Here is a 26,197-nt window from a genome sequence, read left to right on the forward strand (position 1 = left end):
TACCGTTAGATATCTCACTTACTATCTGATCGATCTTGCTTATATACCCAGTCTACTGCTGCTAAGCGGATTTTCTGTGATCACTAAATATTTAACAGACTGGACTCTGTGTGTGTGTGTATCTAGTGTACTATGCTGGATAGCTAAGTGACGATATGGGGAAGCAGACTGTCTCATCAAGACCGAGGGCTCACACGACCGCCGGGACAGCCAAACAGCAGCAGCCCCACGAATCGCCACGGCCCAGCAACCTGCACTATCACCGTGCAGCAACCTACAACTCGCCAGATAATGTGCACAGTCCAGAAAATAACGGTTCTCAACGTGAGCCCAGAAGAAGTAACACAGCAGCCGCCAACCGCAGCCGCAGTGCCGGAACATATGCACCCAGGCGACTGACTCCAGTTGCTGGCAGAGAACCGTTAGCTCGTGGAGGGCAGGCTCGCTCCATACACCCCAACAACGACCCTCGATGGAACGAGATGATTGGGGTTGCCCTGAGCAGCCCAACCGTCGACTTGTTCCCTGTGCCGCCCAGTACCAAAGTCACTTCCATGTCTGCCATCACCACTAAAGGTGTTCCAGCAAGTGCAGATAAAAGGGAAGTACCCCCGGGCAGTGGTGGTCGGATACAGCCCCGTGCCAGCACCGCTCCAAGCACTGTGTCAAGCGTGGTTTCAAACACAGTCACTGCCAAAAAATCACTGCAGCGGAAGCCTAGTAAGTGGAAGAAGTTTGGAGGCCTCTTCCGCGCAAAACAGGCCGAGTCCCCGCAGAATGAATTCTTCTATCAGGTCCAGGTCAACGACAAACCTCTTCGTCCCGCAAAGAGCCCTAATTTCCAGCCCCAGGTATACATCGGCAATCAATATCCATCGAACTCCATGGATGCTGTGAACTCCTCAAAGACAAGTCTGGACTCCAGATCTCAAGCCCGCCAGAGCACCCACCATCGCCATCAACGCCAACGCACAGCCAACGGCTCAGATCCCGTTAGTAGATCACATCTAGACCTATGTCCGTCGTCAGGACGATCTTCTTCCCCCGAGGAATCTCCTAAACAGGCCAGAAAGCGGACTCCGGCCAAACTGGTTAAGAATTCCGAGATAAGGAGGTATTGGAACACAACCTCAGACGAGCCAGAATCAGCCCCAGATCTTCTCCAAACTGCAAAAAGTAGCTCTCCTTATCTTTCGGTGGATATACCCAGTATCGAAATGGAGAGATATAGTGTGATGTTTGGCGGGCTGATCGATAATAATGCACCATCTCTACTGGCTAGACGGAGTAGAGCATTGAACAAGCTTAAAATCCCTGATAAAGAGGTGAGTCAGTCAATTCATTTTATCTTCCTAATTTTATCAGTTGTTAACAGTTTGTCTTTTTCTTTATTGTTACAGAAAGATGATAGTCCATTACCCCCTCCAAGGCGTGCTACTTCACCTGGGCCTGCCAAATCACCAGTCTTTTCACTTTTCCCGTCCACCCCGACAGATAAGCAATCGAAAATACTGGGGTCATATTGTCTCCCACGTCAATCACCACGCCAAAAGAGGTCAAACACACATCCATCTCCGCACAAAGCTCTATTTGAACGTTGGGGCCGCGACGGTAGAGGTGACTTAGATTCTCCCCACGATCTACAGCCTCCCGTTTTTCCCAATGCGGATGACGCTAGCGATGGGTCCTTATACTCACCTTCAAGTTACGATGGGGAATATCTCAACCCTGTGCGGTTACAAGTCAATCCTCCGGTCAAACTGGTCGAGCCAGACTGGGAGATGGTGACACCAGGCCACAACAAAATGAACGAACAAAAACCGCCAAAGAACCGTTATCCGCTGCTAAGTCCAACCCCGAGTAGCAATTTATCCGACCCGGGCGAGCAGGCAAACGGGTCGATCCCTCAAATTATCTGTCCACGGACACCTCCCCTAAACGGTACTGCAAACCATGGCTTCAGCCAACATGCCCAAGCCGATTCCTTCAGGCCCAAGACTGCTTCTTCCTGCCCTCCTCCAAGATCAGGCCACCAACCAAACCCATCAATAGACTCAATGTCCGACGACCTACACAGTGATATCCACACCGCTCAAATCTCGATTGCACGCTCCGTATCCGTAAGCAAAGGCCAGAAAAAGGTTCTCGTCCCCGTTGGTGCAAGAACGGGTTTCCTTAGGCCTGGTGAGCGATTTGTCGAAAAACCCGCAGGTATCCCGACCCAGCTGGCCGTTCAACGAGGCCATCGCTACGAAAAGTCTAGAAACGCTTTGATCGAGAATGCCTAGGTAGTCTCTTGTTTACCTTCAATATCTTATCAGCCACTTGGCTACCCGTGCCGCTTTCTTTCGTTCGTTCTCAATAACACGAGAAACATATAGCAATCGCTATATTTTACCCCTGTTCTTTCTCACACCGCATTGTCAGCTGGCTCTCTTCTGCATGCGCCCTTTTCTCTTCTAATCTCGCGTTCGCTTAAATCCTTTTATCATATCCCATCCTATATTCTATCTCTCTATACATTGACACCTCATCCCCTTGTCGAAATCGTCATCCCCCCGAAACCCTTATTCGGCCCGGTACCCGGCGATCCAGGCCTTATCCCGCTTTTACTTGTTTCCCATTTCCCATCTTCTTTCCTTTGTCTTCCATCTATACATACATACATACGATTCTCACGATGTCTTGTTTTTTTTTAGCAATGTTCAATGTCTGGAGATGGAGTAAGGGATGAGTTCTGTTTCAATGCTTCTTCTTGTTGTCCCTTCTTTGCATTTTGTGTAGTTATGGAGTACCTATAGCGATCACGGCAGGATGTTTGGAGTATAAAAATATAGAACCTTTTTAGATTTTGTCATTTCCACCTGACATGCATGCAGTTCGTATATCCATATGAACTTCCATTGGGCAGGAAAAGCTATATACTGACAGACATAAATACGAAGTCCGACTCACTTGATCAGCCATGACCATCTGCCATTGCAGAAGCTATGCAGGGTTTCCCCAGAGAAGAGCGAGGCGAAAACGAAGCCAGGAGTTGAGCAATTCGCCCGGTCTGTTCACTCCCGAAAGCATGAACGAGCTCTTTTAGCTTTCAATCTTAGACCCTTGCCCTGGTTCCAGGGGCACATCCAGCGATCTTGCTAGTATTCTCGCCTAGGGTCGATGCTGTATGGAAGGATCACCTCCCCTTTATATTCCTTAACAACAGAACATTGCTGGGCTTTTAGAAATGCCAGGGTGGAATGCATTATGGCTTGTATTATTGGGATTATTGGAATGTCCTGTCCCACAACACCTGACGGGAAATATGCAAAGCTGTTCATGGGTTGGTGTACCCTTTGCTTCAGATTATTAGATAGCTCGGATGGAGCAGGAAATGTGTAGTTACATGCCAGAATGTATTAGGTAACAGTTAGCATCCAGGCAATTAGCCGGAGTCCCGAGTCTTGGGATCGGCGCTTTTTAAACGGCTTTTTTAATTATTATCAAACTCCCTGATGTGATGCGTTCTCCGTTCATGCCACGGGTTTGGATCGGGAGCTGTTTCCGTGCGTTCATCCTCGTCCAAGCTAACTAACTGACAGCCATCCACTCCATTCCGATATACGCATCGCTGATGACCCTCACCGTCACTTTACCCTTGACTTCATCCATGCTTCCAAACCCAATGTCCCCTGAGAAATGGACCTTTGTTCTGGTAAAGGAATCTCCGTTTAATTTGCCACGAGGACCAGAACCTCGGGTTCCCGAAGCCGGCGGTGATAACGAAACACGCTTCAGGGCTAACAACTCCTCTCGTCCATTATTCTGATCCTTAGCTGCCGTCACGAGGACGAACCATCCTTCGGTCTGTGGCTTGGGAAATTGTGGGGCATAGATTTTATACCCGTCAGCTCCATGAGAGCGTGGTTGTCTCTGATTGTCCGATTCCTTCGATTTCCGTCTCAAAACCACCGTCAAACCGTCAAGGGTCAAATCTGCGATTGAGACATCGAGATTCGGGAGAAGAGCCACGGCCTTGGAGAACTGCGAAGCAAAGGGCTTGTCGAGCTGGATGGTATCAAGCATGCGAGATACCGCAGGGTTTGTCATAGCTACCAATTTTGTAAGCGAAACTGGAAGCTTGGCCGCGTCGATGCTACCGTCTATCACACTATCTGGTTCAAGGCCAGGCAATATTGATAGTGGGTGGTCAGTTGGCCAGCGTGCTGATTTGATACATTGAAGCAGCGTCATCATCATGGAGCAAGCTTTAGGGTAAGCTAGCTCTGCAAGTACGTCTATACAGGCTTGAATAACACGAATACCTTGGTCGAGGACCGATGTCTGGTCACCAACGTAATCCGAAATCGGTAGCTCAACCCGAGACATGAACGCTTGGATCAACAGGAATGCCTTTATATGCGGATCCCAAAGCGGCAAATGGTCGCTAATTGCCGTGGTGGGTAGTGGTAAGTTCTTCGCAAGTTCCGCATTGACCAGGTCTTCATTGTGACGGACGGGAAGCTCATCAAATTCTGTCGCGGAACACATCCATCCGAGAGCATCAGCAAACGTGGGATCAGGTTTGGCATGTGTCATCCAGTATCTAACGGTCTTGTGTGAAATGTAATAATAACTCATGATCTTCCCGTAAGGGGTTGGGTCGACGAATCCAGTAGCCGTGTCAAACAAGACACAGGAAGATTCAGCCAGCGCACCGAGTGATTTGTCAACCAATTCAACCATGAACTCAGACACTATTTCCCGGGCAGCAGCTGAGTTGTGCTCTTCGGCAGATATCTCGAGCCCATAGTATGACGGATTCTTATGTAATCTTCTGAAAAAGAATGTCCAGGTCAAGTAATCCAACGCATCTTGCTTGGTTGTGATTGTGCCCGAGCTGACTTCTGCGCCCAAATGGTCATCAAGTACCTTGTGCAATGTTGATTCTACCGGGAATCCAGTATGAAGGAAGTGCTTGTAGAATGCTTTCTTTGCATCTTGGGTAAAAATACGAGCAATACCCGACGTATCGAACTGTGGACGGCCGGCACGTCCAAGCATCTGAAGAACATCGGTGAGGTCCATGTCTTTATAACCCTCTGCTTTTGCGTCAAAGAACTGTGTTCCTTTCACCACAACTAGGTGAGCTGGCAAGTTGACACCCCATGCCAGGGTACTGGTTGCAATCAATATTTGGACCTTGTTATTAGCGAACAGTTCTTCAGCCAACTGTCGATCCGACTCGACGAGACCTGCATGATGGAGGCCAATTCCAAAGCTCAAGGCTTCTTTCAGAGCCGCATCTTTCACTCGGGACATGTTTAATTCCAAGTCTTCTTCGGACATATGAACAAACCTTCGGGGATTATCTTCCATCCCACAGTAATTGATTAGATCCTTTGCTGTAAGACGCGTCTGTCGTCGAGATGCCACAAACACGATCACAGGCTTATCAGGAGAGTGATTTTTGATCGCAAGAAAAGTTGGCCTGTTCATCGACTGCATCAAAGGACAGAACCCCCTTTGCTCCGGGAAACCATCAATAAATATTTCAAGAGGCACGGGTCGAACGGAATGCCTAAAATTATACAGGCCCTTCTTCACCCCAAGCCAGTCTGCAAGGTCGCGAGCATTAGCACAGGCAGTGGACATGCCTAATAACCGAACAGAACCCTTGGATTGAGATGCGATATAGTTCATTCTGGAAACAATAATTTCCAAGATGGGACCACGTTCACCAGCAAGAAGGTGGATTTCGTCAATGATGACCAATCCAACCTGGCGGACATATCCTCTAGTTTGCCAGCTTCGGGATATACCATCCCATTTTTCTGGGGTAGTGATGATAATGTCCGCATTCTTGATAGTTCTTGTGTCAGGGGTATTATCACCAGTCAACTCTACTAGCTTCAAGCCCAAAGGTGTAGCAAGCCGATTTCGCCAGTCATGAACACGTTCTCGGACAAGGGCTTTCATAGGAGCAATGTAGACAACTTTGGACCCTGGCTTATCCTTGAAGTTCTGCCACATAGCTAACTCTGCGGCCACGGTTTTTCCACTTCCAGTTGGGGACCCCAAAAGGACGTTCATATCAGTATGGTAGAGAGTATGGAAAAGTTGGGTTTGCATTGGGTTGAAATAGTCAAATCTCTTCCCATATACATGCTCAAGTGAAGGGTTCTTTAGAGCAGTTATTGGTAGAGGCTGCAGCTCCAGGAGATCGGTGTATTCGCTCACTGTATCTGGACGAATAAGGTGCTGGAAGGAGACTGGTGCCACGGTTTCGGCACCAAGCCATCTATCCGAAATCACTCTAACGTATATTTGCGTCGGTAGAGGGTCTGCTAGTGGAATGGTAAAATTCAATTCCTGACTATCATGGAGCTTCCTACGATTGAGGATGAAGTATTCATGATGGTATATCTCTGCAGTCTCTGAATTTTCCACCCATATCCAGAATGGTTCTGATGTGCCATGGTGTCGAGTATTCCACTGGAAATCCGCATAGAGATAGAGCCGGATACGAAGCACATCTCTGTTGAGAGGCGATATCTCAACATCGACACTCAATGTTGGAAAATTGTCTAATAGCTTTTTCAAGGTCCCACCCATTCGTGTATTGTGCACAAGCTGGCCAAGCTCCGCAGTGTCCATCTCTCTCATTGATTCAATAGATGAGGCAGGGAATTTTTCATCAAGGTTTTTTAAGATGGCTGGCGGTAAATCAAATTGATGGAATGGATGTTGGAAAGGCCAAATCTGTTTCTCGATAGATTTGCAAGTCGATAGAAGAACTTGACATTGATAACCCCATCGTCGATTTAACGCAATCATAAAGAGTGAGCGACAAATTCTGGCAGAATTCTGAGCAACATAAGAGGTATCAGAGACAAGGGCGAAGTCCTCAATTCTAGCTCTAGAGATATAAGATTGAAGAAGGATATTGGTTTTCGCGTGGGCAGTATCGTTGGCACCTTCGACCTCTGTTCGTAGGCCTTCCTCACGTAACCTGTCCAGCTCTTTGAATTCGTTGTCTCTTGACTGAATGTTGTCAAACTCTCCACTCATACTTATCATTTTCATAACATCAGCGTCGCTGCCATTGGGGTTCATCATAGAATTGAAAATTTCCACACTGGTTTGAAGGACATAATACTGGCTTGCAATTCTTCCCACGTCTTTTGCGCGCAATTCTTCTGTGTTTTCGTTGAATATGATCATTTGGCTTTTTTGAAGTACTTTGGCAGCCTTGATAATAAGATCACGACGCCGCTGAACAAGCTGAGGGTCATCGCGAATCTCGCTCCATTCGATACCATAGGCAGAATGGTTCCGTCTCATGCGAACAAACAGATATGAGTACCCAAGCCACTGAACACCTTCGGTGACAGAAGTAACAGTCCCTAACGATATTTCAGCATTAAGATTGTCCACCAATTTGCGGGAGAACCTAGACTCAATAGGTTCTTGAGAGGTGACGGCGGATATATAATGCTGTAGCTTGCTTTGGGGGGTACATATGAATCCGATACCAGTATCTTGGAATTGAGGTCGACCAGCTCGACCAAATATTTGGAGGACATCCAGAATTCCAAGGTCAATGAACTTTCCTTCCTGAGCGCTGTATATCTGGGTGCCCTTGATGATAACAGCTGCGGCTGGCAAGTTTACACCCCAAGCCAGAGTAGCCGTACAACATAGAACTTTGATAACACCTTGCGAGAATAAACGCTCCATTAGGTTTCGATCCGATCTTGACATGCCAGCATGGTGCGTGCCCATTCCCTTGGGTACTAGATCCCTTAATTCTCGAGCACGCGTACCCTTAAGATCCTTCAATGCCTGGGAATAGTTCTCATGGTCTACGGGAGAGAACAAGTCACTGCATTGCTCATCCATGGCCATTTTTGCGTAAAGGCGAGCGGTATTGACTGTATCCTTTCGAGAATGGACAAACACCATGATCTGATGCCCTGCCTCAAGCATTTCCCGTACTTTTTCGAATGATACTTTGTCTAGGTTATCCCTGGATTTCTTGGAGCCAGCATCCCCCTTCACTCCTATGAAATGTTGTTCAAGTGGGACTGGGCGGAATGATGCATCAAAAAAGAAAAGACCAGCCATGCGGTTGACTTTGAGGAAGTCTGCCACGTCAAGGTAATTAGGGAGAGTGGCAGAGAGCCCAACAATTCGAATCAAGGATTGTGTGCTTTCCACTTGACGTTGAGTTCGAGCCACGAGAGATTCAATCACAGCACCACGCTCATCGTGCAGCATGTGCACTTCATCAATGATCAAGAGTCGAACCTTCTGGACTAGCTCAGTGTCACCAGTACTCTTTCTTGTGACTACATCCCACTTCTCAGGGGTAGTGACAATAATTTGAGTCTGTACGATTTCTTGCTTTGTCAATTGCATATCGCCAGTCAGTTCCCTGACTTGAATTCCGAGCCACGCTAAACGTTTGCCGAGTTTCTCTGTCACTTCAGCTGCGAGGGCTTTCATAGGAGCAACATAGACGATTTTAAAATCTTCCACTTGCACCACAAAGTCGGTGGCATCAGGGTCTTCTAGTGGACTGGGAGTAGTGTGCCTAGCTATGGCATTGAGGATTGTAAGCATGGCCGCATCCGTCTTTCCGGCTCCCGTTGGTGCGCATATAAGCATGTTTTCGTTAGTCTTGTATGCGACAGTGTACAACAAGCTCTGCATGCGGTTCAGGGACTTGTATCCAGGAAATGTGCCTCTACAGAGAGCATCCATCTCTGATATCGGGACTAGCCTGTGGCCTGCCCCTAAAGTCCCGACTTTTGAGGCAGGAACGGCGTATTCTGTATAAAGCGGCTCCTCTCTGTGGATAGTTCCAACTGGGAGCCCATATTTTCGACCATTTACGGACAAGGTGTTCCCCGCCTGGTAGGCCTTATAAATGTGAGGATACTGAGGTCCCTCACGGTCGACTCTTGCAGCAAGCTGTGCATGCTTATGCTCGTAATCCTGACGGCGGAGGGCCTCTTCCCTCTCCGCCCGGGTCTGCAATCGCCCTATGGCTGGCGCAGGCTGCGAATCCGGTATAGCAGGACCAGAGAGAACATCCTGACGGTGGGATAGCAGCTCGATGACGAAATCTAGTTCATCAAAACCGATAACTTCCGCCAAAGCAATCTGCAGTTCGTCTGAAGACATGTCAGAGGCTAGAAGTGCTTCTACCTGCTGCTGTAAATCCGGCCCGCTGAGCCCTCCCTTGAGCTGAGCAATGGATTCACATTTCTTTGCAAGCCATCGGCGGTCATGTTCTTGTTTCTGTCCATCATGAACAGGCTCGATGGGCAAAGCGACTCCGTTGATATCATCAAAATCGTCGCTTTCACCACTATCACTAATCAAGTCCCAGATATCGTCGGATGACTCCGGCTGAGAGGAGAGCTCATCATCACTCAGATTCAAGTCTGAGCCATAGAGAACAGGCTCAAGTTCGTCTGGCAAATTCAGCTTCTCTATCTCCTGCCGCATAGCAGTCAGCTGGTCGAGCCACTGTCTTTCTGCGGGCGTCAAATTGCCAGACATGGTGAAAAGGGAAAAAATGTGAAAGAGCCAAACACGCTGCTTTACCTGTCCCTGTATAATATAATGTAAAAGAACGGCGTCTTCAAACAGGAGAAGAATATAAAGGTGAAGATGTAGCTGAAGAGACGAGGTTGAAAAAAAGATAAACAACTATGACTCCCGCACCCCCAGCTTACATAATCCGGGGTTCGTAGTGGAAAATGCGACAGCCTGAAGAAGATGAACATCTCGTCTCTTCGTCTACAGCGACAAAACAACAACTCGGGATCAACTGCAGTTTCACGGCTTTGGGCTATTTTTCCTCCTTAGAGCGTCTTTTTACGAACTGCTAGGCGGTCGATAACATCACCTACATTTTTTGGTTGCCCAATAACCACTTTATAACCGCACACCGAAACGCCCACCCGCCGCCCCTGGAAACCACTACACCATCAACATGAAGCTCTTTTATATCGGAGTATGTGACGAAGCAGCAAAACAGGCTTGGCCGGCGCGATGCTGACAACAAAATGCTTTAGATCCTGCGGAACGAAGACCGGCCTGCTGTCGAGCTATGCCGTGAGATGGACCTTAGCAGCTTCTCCCGCTTCACCAGGGACAAGTATGACGCTCACCCTGCTGCGCCTTCGGTTCCCGGCCTCAGCTAACGATATCACGGCCTATAGCTACGGTGAATTCATGACCCTTTTCTGCAAGACAGTTGCCGAGCGTACACGTCCAGGCCAGAGACAGGACATCGAAGAGAAATCATACACATTCCACGTCTACGGCCGGTCCGAAGGCATAGCAGGTGTCATCATCTCAGACGCAGACTACCCTGCTCTCGTCGCCCATCAGCTTCTCTCTAAGATCGTCGATGAGTTCCTCGTCAAGCACCCTCGCACATCCTTTATTGGCAAGGAAGTAGGCGGTCCTCTGGACTTCCCGGAGTTGAAGGAGTATATCGTCAAATACCAGGATCCCACCCAGGCAGATAGCATCATGAAGATTCAGAAGGAGCTAGACGAGACGAAGATCGTCCTTCACAAAACTATTGAAAGCGTCCTGGAAAGAGGGGAGAAGATTGACAGCCTGTGAGTTTCTCCATCTACGGTACATACCTCGCAGAGCGTTCAACGGTCTAACGGTTTAAACAGCGTTGCAAAGAGTGACGGCCTAAGCGCACAGAGTAAGATGTTCTACGGCCAGGCCAAGAAGCAGAACAGCTGCTGCGTTGTTATGTAAATGAACTTGCTACATCGGCGTGGTTTTTCACGGTTACATTCGTTTTTATTTTTACGATCATGGCTCTCCCAGAAAGGTATTGCTGGTTTCCTTCCCCATGGTGGTTGTTAATATTTGCTGCTTGCTGTCGTTTTCGCCCTTGCATAGGCTGTATCAGCTACATATCTCATGATCTACATAATGTTGACGTTCATTCTAATACAATAATGACAAGTATTGAACTTGCATGCTGAGACACTCCATTAACAGAATATGTTTTCTTGGATTAACTAAACGGCATATATATAGTAATATGTATAGTCGCTAAGTGAGTTAACAACAACAATGAATTTTCCAGCTAAACGCTTGCATCAATGGTATTTAAAAAGACAACAAAAAGCACAGGAATAAAAATATGGACATCTCAAGCATAGCCAAGTATCGTCAACTAACCTCCAACTTCCGCAACCGTGGGTATATTAATATCGAAATCCTCCGAGTCATCAGCAATACGCCCAAGAATGCACCTCGTCCAGTCCAAAAGGGGCTGGCTCGGCTTCTTCCTGTCCCAGGCGTACCCTCTCCCTCCATGCTCCCGCAGATGTTCCATAAAGGTGTCTAAATTGCCATATATCGGAGCCGGCCCATGGTTCTGCGAACTGCAGAAAATGCACCCGAAGCCACAGACTGCCTTCTCAGTTGGCTTAGAGGGTTTGCACTCAACATGCGACTTAGCCAGGAAGATCCATCTGTATCTGTTCCCGCTTGGTCCATGCAGATGGACCGTCTGGTCAAACATCTGGAGGACACGCATACCCTGGATGATGCATGTTTTGACAGGTCCAAGCATGGACGATAAGACAGGAGCTTTCCCGCTGAATTTGGATTCTTGCACTATTCCTTCAAAGGAGCATTTGGAACAGTGCCATGAGCTTTGAAGCATGTACATTCCGACAGGGCGGTTGTCGATACGGAACGAGTTCTTCATGCTGTATTGCAGACGCCAGGCCCCCTTACAGAATCCCGCGTAGTTGTTTTCTTCTGTGGGGAGGTACAGGTCCGGCGGAGGGGGGTTGGGCTGGTCTGCGCCTTTGTTTTTACTCGAGGAAGGGCTACCTGTCGAGCGGCTAAAGGGCTTCCATTTAAACATAGGTAGGGTCTTCGTACCCGGTGAGGAAGACAGGTGAGAAATGACCTTTTCCGTGCCCGGATGGGGAGCCTTTCGAGGGTCATTGGAGCTTGATCGGGATGATGAGGTGCGAGAGAAGATGCCGGCACTCAGCTCGACGGCACTCTGGTCTGGCTCTATGTGAGGGTCGCCGCTGCTTGGGTTTGACCTGTACCGGTCCATTGGCGGTTCGACGCCCTTGGTGCTAGAGTTGTTGGACGAAAGCACACTGTATATGCTTGCAGACTTGTTTGACTCCTCCCTTATCATGGGCTGTGAGCCTTGCAACTCGGCCAGGCGCGCAGGCGGTGTCTTGACACGCTGGCTGGGACTATAAGGAGGTTTAGGAAGAGGGTAGTTCGGTTGCGGCTTTAGAGGTGGTGAGACGGGGTTGATGCTGCTGGGTGGACGAGGGTTGGTGTAGCCGCTCTCTCGCGAAATTCGGTTGCCTAGATCTGCAGACGATATCGAGTTTGAGGCAGCCCGTGAAGGGGACATGGGAGGGATGGGAGGAGGTTTCATTGAGTCTGTTGCTGAGGAAGAAGGCCTAGCGAAGGGACCGCTGCTGCTGCCGGGGTCACTGAGAGCAGCTGGCCGAGTCGGCGATGTACTGGCGGCCAGAGGTATCTTTGGATGCATAGACGGGCTTCCCAGGCTGAGACGCTGGCCGAGCTGGAACAGACAGACCAGCGCACTCACTCTGCTCTCGTCCGAAGCACGCTGGAGGGCCTCAAAGTCGAGCTCCAGGTTATCCAGCAGCGCCATGCGCAAGGTCGCCAGCAACGTCAGTTGTAGGTTGATGACCACATCCTTGAGCGTCTCGCGAGCGTTCTGGTCGCCGTTGGCGTATGCATTGCCCAGCCGCATCAGGTTCTCTTCATACTGGCCCTGTACAATCGGCGGACCCAGCATGAGCGAGTCGCCTAGGTCTGCTAGAGCTGTGCTATTGCTCGTTTCTTCCGTCACCGGCGAGCCTGGAGACGTAGCGGCAGCAGTGGCAGGCGATGCAGCCGTAGTAGAGGCGGTCGACTGGATACGTTTGACCAGCTTCGCAGCATCATGATATGCGGCCACAACTATAACAAGCCAAGTCAGTCAGTCGGCCCTGAGTAGATCCATATGGATGCCTGAGAAAAGAGGATAAGGAGTCTGTCTACCTGCGGCGACACAGCTGCCCACGGACCGGACGTCCATCTGGGGCTGGGACATGATGCTCGACATGGCTGCGAGTCCCTGCCAGCGCTGGGCAGAAGCGACCTATACTTATATGTCAGTTAAGGTAGAGCGTATGAGGAGAGATGCAGTGCCATGGAAGCAGACAAGACATGACAAGACAAGAGGAAGCACAGAAGAAGAATCGAGAAAAAAGAAGGAGACACAAGGAGAGGATGAAGGATCGGATTGCTTGCATACGCTGGAAGGAGGAGGGCATCTCGGCGCATGCAAGCCTCCGCTGGGCTCTGGGGATACGAGCTGCGGGATGGCGGCGCTAGCCATGCGACGATGCAGCGTATAAGAGGCGACGGGTAGCGATGGTTGTTATCTCGCGGGGCCTTAGTGTTATCTTTGCGACGATGGCATGGGATGGCAGACAGGGACCAGGCCGGTTGTTGGTGAACTGGTTAGTTCGTTAACTAGTTAGTTATATATGGAGAATGTCAAAACTCCGGAGTTGATGGGGACGTTTATATAGCTCGAGATCCTCGACCGGCGCCGGGTCTTTGTTTGGAGATAATACCGCGACTGGCCTATGAGATAACTTACTCCCTCGTTGGATAACTAGTCAAGAAGCGTCATAAAGACCTTGAAGCCCGGTTGATCGGCGATTTGTGTGGAGGTTGTATATGTATGCATGTATGTGGATGCATCCTGGATGTGCCCCTGACTAGGGAGTTTGTAGAGAAAAGAAGTGGAAAACCCCGTTAGAGAGAGCAACTCCGAGAGCATACAAGGATAAAAAGAGCAGGGACTCTCTCATATCATGCCAGGGCCTCAAGAGGACGAAGTCCAACTGTTATGCCTGCCATCCGGTTGGATAGCGAGAACAGGGACATAGTCTAGATCGAGATCGAGCCAGCGAGCCGAGCTCTCCTATGCCAGCTCGCTCCCTGTAGCGATCTAACTCATTAGTTACCGGTACCATACTCCGTACAGAGGGCTAAGAAGTGTAGTGGGCAAAGAAAAACAGAGTGGGATTTGGGCTTGAGGAGAGGAGAATAGCTAGTTATAGTAAAGCAAATATAAACAAGATCTGTAACCAAAAATAAGAAATAATGGCAGGTCTTTTTTGGATTTTTCTGGGGAAAACGACAGGCGACGCTTTTCTGTCGAATATATAGCTTCAACCTCTTTTGGCTCAGCCGTTTTGGCATCTTCTCTTCCTCCACCACCATAGCCACACAGGCACATCTCTCCATTCCAAAAATCGACCCTTCGTCTCAGAGACTGACTCCCTATCTCTTAGCAGCTTTAGCTCGTTGCGCTGCCTGTGCCTGAAGAAACAGGTTATACTCCTCCTCTGCGCTGTGCTTCTCCAGCTGCTTTTTCATAATGTTCCACGTTGTGTTATCCCGTGCATTTCGAATTTTCGCTATCTTCCTGTTGTACGCTTCAGTGCGCGAAGGTGTCTGGTTGAGCTGCGGGAACTTCTTTTCTTCAGCGAGCAACATGGCTTCTTGCTCCCTGCGTCGGTTATTCTCCTCGTGCATCATCGTAGAGGTTTTGATAGTCCCGTCGTTGAACAGGTGTGCTGTAATATTGCCGTAGGGGGTACCGAGGAATTTGAGAGTAATGGAGTTGCGTACTTCTTCCAGATCAGTGAAAGGGCAATGTTCCTTCGTTCCCCTAGGAACCTGGATAGATTTGAAAGTAAACGGAACCTGTAAGACAGTTAGCGGCTATTTCACCAATTCGAGAGTGTGTCAGCCTACGTGTGGATTCTTCCCTTCCATAATCATCCTGATATGACCTTGGAATATGTTTGAGCAAGCGTTGAACACTTCAATGGATATTTTCTTCGTTCTAGCAGCCATCTTGGGTGAGGTTTAGAAGCTAAACTGATAGGTAGGCAAGGGGTGGAATGCTATCTAAAAAGCCAAGATGCAGCGCAGCAATAACGATGAGAAGGGCCTTGGGGAGTTGTATCAGGAGATTGCTAGGCTTAGATGCAGCGATAGTATTTGTTTGGGATGATGGTTGAGGTTTTCTTGGAAAATATGGAGGATATCACTGGGGCGCATGCACACCTTTTTATAACCGACTTGACCTCAGATCTAAGGCCCCTGAGCAGGGCATGATAGCCCAAGTCTTAGGAACACCGTCTCGTTAACTCCCATACCACTGTAGTGTGTCGGCCTATAAATAAATCAGCGCTTGGGTATAGATCATTGAGCACCAATGACTCAACGGTGTATGTCAGATTATGAAGCATCTCTGTTTCAAGAATCTATTGTTTGCCATCCATCCACTGGCAGAATGGCAAGGCGGGTATAGAAGTTGGACTCCATACATAGATCTCACGGGTAACATTTCCGGCGTAGGTTGCTAGGAAGCTGGCGTAACGCCGGACCCAGGCCACTGGGATATATATGTGTCAAAACGGCTGAGCCAAAAAATATTGAGGCTCATGGTAATAACTCGACCAAAAATAATCTAATATATATCAGGAACGTTGCTCTTTGATCTATATGCACGATGCATACTTTGCTGCTTTTTCGAGCAAGCTTCCGGATGTTCCGTGCCCGTTTTGTGGAGCGCGGGTAGCCCGTTCACTATATGCAGTAAATGTTGAGAATGCATTGACAACGTATCTATCCTATTAGAGCTGTCCTGGAACCTCCCACACCTTGGTTAGGGTGTTCCCACGCATCTCTTGTGCGTGCGGCGTAGAGGGGGAAGAAGTTGAGCTGCAGCATAAAAAAAGAAGGGGACGAGGAGGAAGAAGCAAAAGACGGCATGAAATAAAAATAAAAATAGCCGAAACCTTGGCGGCAAGTCAAACCTTGGCGGCAACTAGCTTTGACCATGTCAGTGGGAAGTAGATTTATCACGTGAAAGTAACTCAGCTAAGCGCCCTTGGCAGGCGGCAAGCAAAACTTACTGCTTCCGAGAGTTCGAGATGCAAAATAAAGGAGTAGGAGCAGGTAGAAAAAGCAGGTAGAAGAAGAAGAAGAAGCTGAGTAGCCATGGCTGCCAGCATACTCATGAGGCCACGCTTCAGGATCTCACCGTTCCACCCTTCTCCAATCATTCGCTGCTGTATACAATCGCATACACCAAGCTACCGCCATTGGACTCACAGAATGGCACAGCAACAAGAACCAGTCGAAGAGCAGACTCTCTCATTCTACCATCGCAAGAATTACTATCCCGTCAAGATTGGCGAGGTCTTCAATGATCGATATCAAGTGATTGCAAAACTTGGATATGGTGGATACGCCACCGTCTGGCTTGCAAGAGATAACAGGTGTTTATCCATTTCCGGGATTGAAGGATGCTTAGCTATTCATTTTTATACTGATTTTAAAGCCAGGACAAAAGAATACAAAACACTTAAGGTTACTGTACAAAGTGACATTGCCTTGCGGTCTTCGACCTCCCCTGTGCTCAATGAGGTTAAGATGCTGAAACACCTGATGCCGATTGCGGCAGATGAGGAAGAAGCCAACAACCCGGCCTTAAAATTTATACGCCTTGCCGACGAGATTCTGGAGATTGATAATCCAGCCACAGGTGGCCACCATTACTGTATTGTGTCTCAACCGCAAGGGAACAGTGTCCGCACATTGCAAGAGGAGTTCCCAGGTGGTATCCTACCTAGGCTTCTAGTGAAATCAATTGTCCATCAACTGTTCTTTGGGCTCAATTGGCTACATGCATGCGGTCGTGTTGTGCATACAGGTAAGGCCTCAAACACATACTTCTACTCTAGTTGATTGGTTATTGACTACGCTAGATATACTGCCCCAGAACATCCTTATGGGCGATTATGACCCTACTGGCCTCAAGGAAGTTGAGGAACAGGAATCTAAGAACCCTAGTGTGCCTATTATCACCAAGGACAAGAACGGAGCTGTATCGGGCATAGTCTACAAGTCTCAACCTACTAGACTGGAACATACGGGTTTTCCTGTCCTTACAGACTTTGGCCAGATGCGATTCGCAGGAGATGACGGTGAGTTTAACGACTGGTGGATGCCTGATCTTTACCGTGCACCGGAAATCCTGTTGCAGCTTCCCTGGAGTTGTCCAGTTGATATGTGGTCTGTTGGCATAATGGTGAGTTGGCAACCTCTTCAAAGTGTGGCCTCTAAGAAGAAACTATTTAAACTGACTGAAACTCCAAGATCCTTGAGCTGATCGAAGGCCGAAATCTATTTGACCCGATGGATCACGAGCATAGACAGTATGTATACCCGATAGCGATGGCGCAGTACATAGGCTACCTTGGCCATCCTCCACAAAAGATGCTAGACAAAAGTCCAGTAAGATCCACGTATTATAACGATGATGGTATGATTGTGCCCTTTCTATATTCTCCTGATGGCCATTGTAACTTATACTGGAAAATAGGGGAATATATAGGCGAGGCACCAATCCCAAAGGCCAGCTTGGAGGACTTTGTCACGACCATCTCGTCTGAGAAAGAGAAAGAGCTGTTCCTCCGCTTCATTCGAAGGATGCTGACATGGGATCCAGATGAGCGAGCTACAACAGATCAAATTATCTGTGATCCATGGCTCATGCTGACCCCTGAGGAGATGCCTGGGGGGCTTGGTGTCTTTGAGTCCCTGTTACATAAATGAGTTCTAGTTATGTATATACAAACATATAATGAAGAGAAATACGGCTAGTCTCTTTTCCTGTCGACGGCTGGAACAAGAGCCCAGCTGATTCCCATGAGAGCGATGAGGCCGACCAGGATGGGCTGCAGAACACTGACACCAGCCTTTGAAGCAATGGCACCGGTGATGGCAGGGAAGACCGTCCCGCCGGCCTGGGCCACGACGAAGATGAGTCCTGCTGATGTTAGAAAGCAGTTACTTACGTATGCAGCCTCTATCAAGTTGGGGACTTACCGAGAGCAGCTGTGTGGATGTGCGTTGGTATCAACTTGGAAGCCACCGACATTCCCTAATTATCATAGTTAATCAACTATGGCTATGACAAGTTGCTGGTTGAATGGTTGATAGAGAGAGAGAGAGAGAAAACCCACTGAAGCAAAGAACGGCCCTGACAAGAAACCGAAGACGCTGACGACGACGCTATCAGCGATGATGTTATTGACACGCCAGAAGACGATCTGCAGGGCGAGACAGCACAGCGAACAGACGAGTATCACCGGCTTCTCACCCAGACGATGAGCGGGTTCAGCCAGCAGGAGACGGCCGAGCATGATGCCGCCGAAGTAGCCTGTGGGCACGTATCCGACGCGGGAGAGCTCTCCATTGCGTTCCTGGACGAGATACTCAACTAGCCATCCTATGTTACCGTTAGACTTGGTTATATAGTAGTTAAGGGGTTATAGTGGTCGTACCTCCTACGGTAATGGCAACACCGAGGTAGAAGAAGTAGAAGAGACTGAGCAGCCAGACGGGTCTACACTGCAGCGTGAGCTTCATCTCCGTCCACGTAGAGGTAGATGCAGTGTTGTCTCTGCTGCTGTTCCATGATATCGAGATGCAGACGTGCTCCTTGAACGCCCACCATGCAAGCAGCAAGTTGACCAGGCCGAGTCCTCCCGGCACCAGGTAGAAGTACATCCATTCATCGGTGTGGGTGGCCACGAGAGAAGCCAGCAGCGGCCCAACGAGACATCCGGCACTGTAGCTGGCGTGTATCAGGCCCAGCCATCGGTGAGCGCCCTTGAGCCCGGCCACGAAGACGTTTGCCTGGGCGTCCTGGTATCCCTGGCCCAGCGCTGCGAAGATGAACGTCACCGCAAAGAGAGCAAACGGGGGCATCTATCACGTTAGTATTATATATATATATAAAGAGAGAGAGAGAGAGAGAGAGATAGATAGATAGGGGATACCCAGAAACGGAGGAGGTGGGCAACGAGCTGAGCGGCAGCACCGGCAACGAGAGCACCGCCCAGCCCCGTCGAAGAGCGCATCCAGCTGCCCGTGAGAGCAGCGAGAAGCCATCCGACGAAAGAGAGGCCCCAGATGAGGCCGACGGAGGACGAGGAGAGGCCGTAGGAGCGCAGCAGGTAAGGGACCAGGGCCCCCAGGCTGCCGTCGTTGACGCCTGCGACCAGGAAGCAAAAGGCGGCTGCGGCGATCCTGGTGGCCTTTTTCTCTTCTTGCACTTCATCATGGCCTGCTTCAGCCGGCTGTAGTTCTATCTCGGTATTCATCTTGTCTATCGCAAGTATATATGTATATGCATGTAGATATGTAGATATTGATATGTGTTGGTAAGTGTTGGTAGGAAGAAGATTATCATTCGAATGCGTAACTAGTCGTGGCTAGAATGGCTAACTCATGATACATGCAAGATCCTGGTAAGTAGTTAGAGTGATAGACGATAGGAAAAGAGAAGAAGCAGAGACGAGACGAGAAAAAGAAACAGAGAGATGTGCGCCTGAGATGCCCGAGTGTTCGCTGTATTCAAGTTGAGTGCCTGATCCGCCATGCAGTGGTGCTCCGTCTGAGACTCCGTGCCCGAATGAGAAGAGAAAGTAAAGAAGAAAGAAATAAAGAAGTAAAGAAAAAAGAAAGAAGTAAAGGAAGAGGAAAGAAATGGAAGAAAGAAAAAGTCAGCAGCATCGTTTGCGTTGGATGGCGAGGTCGAGGCCGCTGTCATCGTGGTGCTCGTAGTCGTCGTCTGCATCGCCAACGAGGGCCGGCGGGAAGCTGAGCCAGCTGCGGCGCTTGTCTGCGTCCCCCGAGGTGCGTCCGGCCCTGGACCTGGCTCTGATGCTGCCGTTGCTGCCGGGCGAGTGGATGGAAGACGAGCCAGCAAGCCCACCAGCACCGGCACCAGCACCAGCACCGGAAGCACCGCCAGAAGTACCACCAACACCGCTGCCGGAAGAAGCGTCTCCATGGCGCTCCCGGCGACTGCGCTGCTCGACCAGCTTGCGGGTGATGACGCGGAAGACCTCGTCGATGCCCTCGCCGTCCTTGCTGCTGATCTCGTGGCAGCAGTCCCAGCCGATGTCCTGGGCCCAGAAGCCGCTGTTCCGCTTGCTGTCCGGGGCCATGCTACCACTGTAGTAGTTGTTGTTGTTGTTGGTGTTGCTGCCGGCGCTGCCTATGCCGGAACTGGGGGGCGGCGTCGAGGCCTGGGACGGGTACAGCTGCTCGGCGACGTAGGCGATGGTACGCTCAAAGGGCACCCGTCGGCGGGCCGGGTCGTCCGCCACGATATCCGACTTTGTGCCCACGACGTGGATGACCAGGCCGTCTGTATCCTCAGCAGCACCGCCAGCAGCACTAGCATTCGGGCCCAGGTTCTGCTTGAGCTCGAGCAGCCAGCCGCGCATCTCGTCGAAGCTGCGCTCGTCGGTGATGTCGTAGCAGAGCAGCCCCGCGTGGGCGCCGCGGTAGTAGAGGCGCGAGATGCTGCGGAAGCGCTCCTGGCCGGCGGTGTCCCATATCTGCAGGCGGACGATGGTGTCGGAGGTCGAGTCGAGCACCCGCTTGGTCACGAACGAGGCGCCGACGGTCGATGCAGGCGCCGTCTTGCTGAACGAGTTGCGGACGTAGCGCTGCACCAGGCTCGTCTTTCCTACTCCTGCGGCGGTCAGCATAACCGTCTCTGAGCAGCACAAGTAAAGGGAGCCTACCTTGGGCCCCGAGGACGACTATCTTTGCTTCCAGGCTGTTGCTCATGTTACATGTCGCGATATCAATATCAGTGACTCCGTAGTGTGTACTTATTATAAGTTGACTGGGAGTAAACAGCGAAGCCTGAGATGAAACCGCTAAGACGATCCTCAGATAAGCATAACTTGGGCACAAAGATGCCTGTCCCAGCTCCAACGCAGTCTAGGCTAATAATATCGCTGCTAATAAGGAGTGAGTCTGTCGCATCCCTGGCCGGCTTCTACAAGATGAAACGGCGGCTGCTCTCCGTCGGTCGCTGTCCGCAGGGCCGAGTCGAGTCGGTCGCATGAGGACGAGAAGACAGACAGATAGAAGACAGAAGACCTGACGAAGAGCGCATCTTCTCTTCCTCTCTTCTTCCTCTTCTTCTTCTTCTTCCTCCTCTAGTTATCTTCTATCCTTCTTCTTCTACTGTCGCCGTCGCGTCTTCTTGTAAGTAAAGCACACGGACTGGAAGAAGCAACGAAAAGAGCCGAGGAAGACGCAAAGTGGATGAAGACGAAAGCTTCGGCTGCTGCTTTTTTGCTTCTGCGTCTGCGTCTCTTGCGTCTCTGGCTTGCGTCTTCGTCTTCGTCTTCGTTCTGCTTCTGCTTCTTCTTTTCCGAGCGTTTCTCGTGCGAGACGGCGATGTCTGGTGGTTATAAAAGCTGTGGTTGCTGACGGTTGGTACAGAGTAGACAGAGGCACATTCACGGCAGACAGAGGATACAGACAGAGACAGAGATAGGAAGACTAAGGGATAGAGAGAGACAGGATGGGCAAGCTCACCGGCGCAGAGGTTGCCAGGCACAATTCAGCAGCATCTTGCTGGGTGGTGCTGCACGGCCAGGCATACGACGTGACGGACTTTCTCCCAGGTACGAGATACAGACACAGGATACAGAAGAGAGAAGAGACTGACGAGGATAGAACACCCCGGCGGACAGCAGATCATCCTGAGATACGCGGGCAAAGATGCCACGGCCGAGTTCGAGCCCGTCCACCCGCCGGACACGCTGGACAAGTACCTCGACCGCTCGAAGCATCTCGGGCCCGTCGACCTGGCGACGATGGCGCAGGAAGCAAAGACAGTCGACCCGGAGGAGGAGCAGCGCCTCGAGAGAGTCAGGACGATGCCGTCGCTCGACCAGTGCTACAACCTGATGGACTTTGAGGCCGTCGCCCGCCGCGTCATGAAGAAGACCGCCTGGGGCTACTACTCCTCCGGCTGCGAAGACGAGATGGTCCGTACCCTTGACATATATATACATAGATATATACTAACAGGTGTCTAGACGATGAGGGAGAACCATACGGCATTCCACAAGATCTGGTTCCGGCCGCGCATCCTCGTCGACGTCGAGCAGGTCTGCACGCGGACGACGATGCTGGGGACGCCCGTCTCGGTCCCCTTCTACGTCACGGCGACGGCCCTGGGCAAGCTCGGCCACCCAGACGGCGAGGTCTGCCTCACCCGCGCCGCTGCGACTCACGACGTCGTCCAGATGATCCCGACGCTCGCCTCTTGCTCCTTCGACGAGATCGTGGACGCAAAGACGGACAGCCAGACCCAGTGGCTGCAGCTCTACGTCAACAAGGACCGCGCCATCACCCGCCGCATCGTCGAGCACGCAGAGGCCCGCGGCTGCAGGGGGCTCTTCATCACCGTCGACGCGCCCCAGCTCGGCCGCAGGGAGAAGGACATGCGCTCCAAGTTCGCCGAACAGGGTTCCAGCGTCCAGGCCACGGCCACCGCTACGAGCACCGTCGACCGCTCTCAGGGGGCGGCCCGCGCCATCTCGTCCTTCATCGACCCCAGCCTGACCTGGAAGGACCTGCCCTACTTCCGCTCCCTCACCAGGATGCCCATCGCCCTCAAGGGGGTGCAGCGTGTAGACGACGTCCTGCGCGCCGTGGAGGCCGGCATCGACGCCGTCGTCCTCTCCAACCACGGCGGGCGGCAGCTCGAGTACGCCCCCTCGGCCATCGAGCTGCTCGCAGACGTCATGCCCGCCCTGCGTGCCCGCGGCTGGGACCGCAAGATAGAGGTCTACATCGACGGCGGCGTCAGACGGGCCACAGACATCCTCAAGGCCGTCTGTCTCGGCGCAAAGGGCGTCGGCATCGGGCGGCCGTTCCTCTATGCCATGAGCGCCTACGGCACCGCGGGCGTCGAGAAGGCCATGCAGCTGCTCAAGGACGAGATGGAGATGAACATGCGTCTGCTGGGCTGCACCAGCATCGACCAGCTGGGGCCCGACCTGCTCGACACCAGGGGGCTCTCCGTACATACTGTCTCGGGGCCCATCGACAACCTCTCCCGCGACGTTTACGACCCGATGACCCTGCCTGTTTCAAAGCTATAATACAATACCCTTCTCTTTTATCTTTTTGGTTCTTGCTGTTCTGGTTCTCCTTTTTCCTCTTTTATCTGGTTCTGGTTCTGGTTTCTGTCATGGTTCTCTCTTTAATGTATATATATCAGATCTAGGTACTTCATATGTATAGATTCTTTACAAGTCTACCACTACCGGCCCAGCCACGATCCGCTGGCCCCTAACGTCCATACACGCCGGGTTGACCATCCACCCTTCCCTGCCCAGCGGCCGCTCTCCTCCCCATATCCTCGTCCAGATGACAGCCGCCAGGGAGCCAAACACCACCCGCACCGCATCCCTCCACGCCCAGCACACGCTCACCAGGTCGCGCACCACCGCCCACCGCCGAAACAGCCACCAGCTCCATCCCCGATCGCCCCGGCACCAGAGCATCCCTCCTTCCCGCCGTCGATGCAGCATCATCTCCCACGCCCGCTGTGCGTCGTCGTAGTACACCCGCTCGACACCACGGCCCGCATGCGTGTGGCCAAACACACATAACGCCGGCTTCACCCGCCACGCCGCCTCCAGCAGGTGAGCACACCCAATGCTGCTCGGAAACAGGTCGCCATGGTGCAGCGGCGGGCTGTGAGACACCAGTATGTCTGTCTCGGCTGGTGGAGCTGTCGGCCACGGCAGGCCAACGTGGTATGGCGGGTACTGGAAGGCGTGGATGGTGACGTGCGGCTCCAGCTGCGGTATCTGCGGTATCCCATGCACCGTCAGCGTCCGCGACCCAAACTCCAGCCGGACAGACGAGTTCTGCAGATAATGTATCCCCTTCCAGTCTATATCAGCCCCAGCTTTTCCCATGTCTATGTCGTTGATCTCGGCTATGCGTCCACGAACGCTCTCGTCCAGCCACCCGTCATGGTTCCCGGCCACGACCACCTTGTACCGATGCGGCAGGCTCTCCAGCCAGTCTGCGGCCTCCTGGATCTGCGCCGGCGTGCCCAGGTCCGTCAGGTCGCCGGCATGTATCAGCAGGTCGCCGTCCGGTATCTCGCCCACGGCACGGTGCTGCGAGTGCGTGTCCGACAGACAGACCACCCGGACGGCCCGCTGCGACGGCGAGCGAGTGTACGGCGGCGCGCGCAGGGCAGACAGCAGCCCGTAGACTGGTCGTAGCACGCATATCAGGGGCGAGGCCAGCAGCTGCGTGCCCGCGGACGGAGGATCCCACGGCGGCATCTCTCTCTTTCTTTCGTCTTCGTCTTCGTCTTTCTTCTTGTTTCTGCAAAAGGGTATCTGTCTGTCTCAGCGTAAGGCAGCTCTATCTCACTCGCCGGGCTGTTCCATCCTAGCCGCCGTAGATGCTGTCTGAAACCGTCTGCCCGCCCGTATATGTATGCAAATGCCGGCGCTTAGAGACACAGATAAAAGTTCGATGTTGTCGCTTTTGCCTTTTTCGGCTTTTCCGCCAACTTTTCTCACCAAATCTACAACTTCACTAACAACAACAGAAACAGCATCACCAACTGCAACGATAACAATAACAGCTGCGACAGCTACAACATCTACAGCTCATCGTCAACATCTACAGCATTGTCACATCTACACATCTACAGCGTCGTCAACTCTACCGCGTCTTCCTGCCCGTCGGTTCCTGTGATCTGCGCCACTCCTTAGCTAAATACCTGCAGCAAAGCGCCCCCCACCACCTGAAGGTGAAGGCTTGACTGTCTGTTCCTCGCCTTCGACGGGCCGCCATCTTCTACTCTCTACGCTCGCCGGCACCAGCTTCGTCTCGTCTGCTTCCTGATGCTCGCTCGACCGCCCTCGACCCCGGCCCGCGTGTAGAATTGGCCTGCTCGAAACGCCCGTCGCTGGCTACGGTCGTCCCGCCTCGCCGTCTTCTCACACTCCCACAGCCACCACCACCACAATCACCACTACAACCACAACCTCCACATCCACCACCATTGGGCATTCGCCTGGGCACGTCCGTCTTCCGTCCTCCATCCGCCGTAATACTCAAACTCTGCGCCCGACGATGAATGGCGGCGATTTGAAGAAGGCTGCTGCCGCTGCTGCTAACGGTGCCGTGGGCAAGAAACGCAGGAAGGCCTCTGATCTCAAGCCCATCATCACCAACGAAGAGTCTGATCCCTCGGCCATGTCCAGCACCCAGTCTATGTACTCCTCTCCCCCTCTCTCTTTGAATTAATAGAAAAAGGATGAAAAAGGAAGAAGCAGAAGAAGAAGAAGAAGAAAAACTTGCTAACATTTATGTAGACAAAAACTGTCATATAGCTCGCCCCTGTCGCGAGCTTCGTCGTCCTCGTCGGAGGAAGAAGTCGACGCTGCGGACGAGGAAGACTCCGAGGACTACTGCAAGGGTGGCTACCACCCCGTCTCCGTGGGCGAGTCCTACAACGGCGGCCGGTACATCGTCGTCCGCAAGCTGGGCTGGGGCCACTTCTCGACCGTCTGGCTCTCCCGCGATACAACCACGGGAAAGCACGTCGGTCTCAAGGTCGTGCGCTCAGCTGCCCACTACCCCGAGACCGCCATAGGCGAGATCAAGCTGCTCAACCGCATAAACAGCGCCAACCCCGACCACCGGGGCCGCAAGCATGTCTTCAGCCTGCTCGACTTGTTGGAGCCCCGTGGTCCCAACGGAGTGCACGTCTGCATGTTTTTCGAGGTCCTGGGGAAGAACCTGTCGGGCCTCTCCAAGCGTGGGAACCCAAGAGGCATCCCCATGCCCCTCGTCAAACAGATCCCAAAGCAGGTCCTCCTCGGCCTAGACTCCCTGCCCCGGGATTGCGGCTTCATCCCCCCCGTTTTCAAGCCTGAAAACTTCTTCATCGAGGTCGGAGACGTTGAGCAGATCGTCAATTCGTGCGTCAAGGACGAAGAGAAGAAGGTCGAGCCCAGAGACGCCAACAGAAATGGCAGCCGGAGACGGGGGACTTTCATCACAGGCAGCCAGCCGCTCCCCAGCCCGTTCAGCGCCAGCTTCAGGGGCGGGGACCCGTTCCGCAACGTTACCCCCTCCATGCAGAGCTCTCATAGCAGCCTCAACCAGGTCCTTGCTGAATCTCCTCGTAAGCCCCTCTCTTCCCCCCCCCCCCCCCCCC

The 26,197-nt window shown here is 51.7% G+C and overlaps 11 protein-coding genes across 11 annotated transcripts in view; 5 read left to right on the forward strand and 6 right to left on the reverse strand.

Moving 5' to 3' along the window:
* Nucleotides 1–155: 155 nt before the first annotated feature.
* MGYG_08436 (hypothetical protein) lies at nucleotides 156–2,288 on the forward strand (the record flags this gene model as incomplete). Its single annotated transcript, XM_003169483.1, has 2 exons — nucleotides 156–1,325; nucleotides 1,401–2,288. 2 exons carry the CDS (start codon nucleotides 156–158, stop codon nucleotides 2,286–2,288), a joined length of 2,058 nt encoding a protein of 685 aa, XP_003169531.1.
* A 1,288-nt stretch (nucleotides 2,289–3,576) lies between these two features.
* MGYG_08437 (activating signal cointegrator 1 complex subunit 3) lies at nucleotides 3,577–9,555 on the reverse strand (the record flags this gene model as incomplete). Its single annotated transcript, XM_003169484.1, has 1 exon — nucleotides 3,577–9,555. One exon carries the CDS (start codon nucleotides 9,553–9,555, stop codon nucleotides 3,577–3,579), a length of 5,979 nt encoding a protein of 1,992 aa, XP_003169532.1.
* A 436-nt stretch (nucleotides 9,556–9,991) lies between these two features.
* MGYG_08438 (synaptobrevin) lies at nucleotides 9,992–10,779 on the forward strand (the record flags this gene model as incomplete). The annotated part of the gene is made up of 4 exons (XM_003169485.1): nucleotides 9,992–10,012; nucleotides 10,074–10,156; nucleotides 10,221–10,628; nucleotides 10,692–10,779. 4 exons carry the CDS (start codon nucleotides 9,992–9,994, stop codon nucleotides 10,777–10,779), a joined length of 600 nt encoding a protein of 199 aa, XP_003169533.1.
* A 427-nt stretch (nucleotides 10,780–11,206) lies between these two features.
* On the reverse strand, nucleotides 11,207–13,147 carry MGYG_08439 (hypothetical protein; the record flags this gene model as incomplete). The annotated part of the gene is made up of 2 exons (XM_003169486.1): nucleotides 11,207–13,002; nucleotides 13,084–13,147. The coding sequence occupies 2 exons, from the start codon at nucleotides 13,145–13,147 to the stop codon at nucleotides 11,207–11,209; spliced, it is 1,860 nt and encodes a 619-aa protein (XP_003169534.1).
* Nucleotides 13,148–14,379: 1,232 nt separating this feature from the next.
* On the reverse strand, nucleotides 14,380–14,958 carry MGYG_08440 (hypothetical protein; the record flags this gene model as incomplete). The annotated part of the gene is made up of 2 exons (XM_003169487.1): nucleotides 14,380–14,805; nucleotides 14,857–14,958. 2 exons carry the CDS (start codon nucleotides 14,956–14,958, stop codon nucleotides 14,380–14,382), a joined length of 528 nt encoding a protein of 175 aa, XP_003169535.1.
* A 1,152-nt stretch (nucleotides 14,959–16,110) lies between these two features.
* Nucleotides 16,111–17,730, forward strand: MGYG_08441 (CMGC/CLK protein kinase; the record flags this gene model as incomplete). Its single annotated transcript, XM_003169488.1, has 5 exons — nucleotides 16,111–16,391; nucleotides 16,458–16,825; nucleotides 16,881–17,203; nucleotides 17,272–17,437; nucleotides 17,498–17,730. 5 exons carry the CDS (start codon nucleotides 16,111–16,113, stop codon nucleotides 17,728–17,730), a joined length of 1,371 nt encoding a protein of 456 aa, XP_003169536.1.
* A 44-nt stretch (nucleotides 17,731–17,774) lies between these two features.
* On the reverse strand, nucleotides 17,775–19,283 carry MGYG_08442 (hypothetical protein; the record flags this gene model as incomplete). Its single annotated transcript, XM_003169489.1, has 5 exons — nucleotides 17,775–17,944; nucleotides 18,004–18,058; nucleotides 18,141–18,406; nucleotides 18,462–18,888; nucleotides 18,960–19,283. 5 exons carry the CDS (start codon nucleotides 19,281–19,283, stop codon nucleotides 17,775–17,777), a joined length of 1,242 nt encoding a protein of 413 aa, XP_003169537.1.
* Nucleotides 19,284–19,685: 402 nt separating this feature from the next.
* On the reverse strand, nucleotides 19,686–20,763 carry MGYG_08443 (GTP-binding protein ypt3; the record flags this gene model as incomplete). The annotated part of the gene is made up of 2 exons (XM_003169490.1): nucleotides 19,686–20,665; nucleotides 20,718–20,763. 2 exons carry the CDS (start codon nucleotides 20,761–20,763, stop codon nucleotides 19,686–19,688), a joined length of 1,026 nt encoding a protein of 341 aa, XP_003169538.1.
* A 748-nt stretch (nucleotides 20,764–21,511) lies between these two features.
* On the forward strand, nucleotides 21,512–23,102 carry MGYG_08444 (hypothetical protein; the record flags this gene model as incomplete). The annotated part of the gene is made up of 3 exons (XM_003169491.1): nucleotides 21,512–21,614; nucleotides 21,667–21,980; nucleotides 22,032–23,102. 3 exons carry the CDS (start codon nucleotides 21,512–21,514, stop codon nucleotides 23,100–23,102), a joined length of 1,488 nt encoding a protein of 495 aa, XP_003169539.1.
* Nucleotides 23,103–23,249: 147 nt separating this feature from the next.
* On the reverse strand, nucleotides 23,250–24,413 carry MGYG_08445 (metallophosphoesterase domain-containing protein 1; the record flags this gene model as incomplete). Its single annotated transcript, XM_003169492.1, has 2 exons — nucleotides 23,250–24,348; nucleotides 24,397–24,413. 2 exons carry the CDS (start codon nucleotides 24,411–24,413, stop codon nucleotides 23,250–23,252), a joined length of 1,116 nt encoding a protein of 371 aa, XP_003169540.1.
* Nucleotides 24,414–25,107: 694 nt separating this feature from the next.
* The window catches only part of MGYG_08446 (CMGC/SRPK protein kinase), a gene marked incomplete at both ends in the record, with an annotated part of 2,072 nt that continues 982 nt past the window's right edge, over nucleotides 25,108–26,197 (forward strand). Inside the window, 2 exons of the mRNA XM_003169493.1 lie at nucleotides 25,108–25,250; nucleotides 25,368–26,164. Of these exons, the coding sequence (XP_003169541.1) occupies nucleotides 25,108–25,250; nucleotides 25,368–26,164 (940 nt within the window). The remainder of the gene's footprint in view (nucleotides 25,251–25,367; nucleotides 26,165–26,197) is intronic.

Source organism: Nannizzia gypsea, genomic scaffold (genome assembly GCF_000150975.2).
Source record: "Nannizzia gypsea CBS 118893 supercont1.9 genomic scaffold, whole genome shotgun sequence".
Taxonomy (NCBI): Eukaryota; Fungi; Ascomycota; class Eurotiomycetes; order Onygenales; family Arthrodermataceae; genus Nannizzia; species Nannizzia gypsea.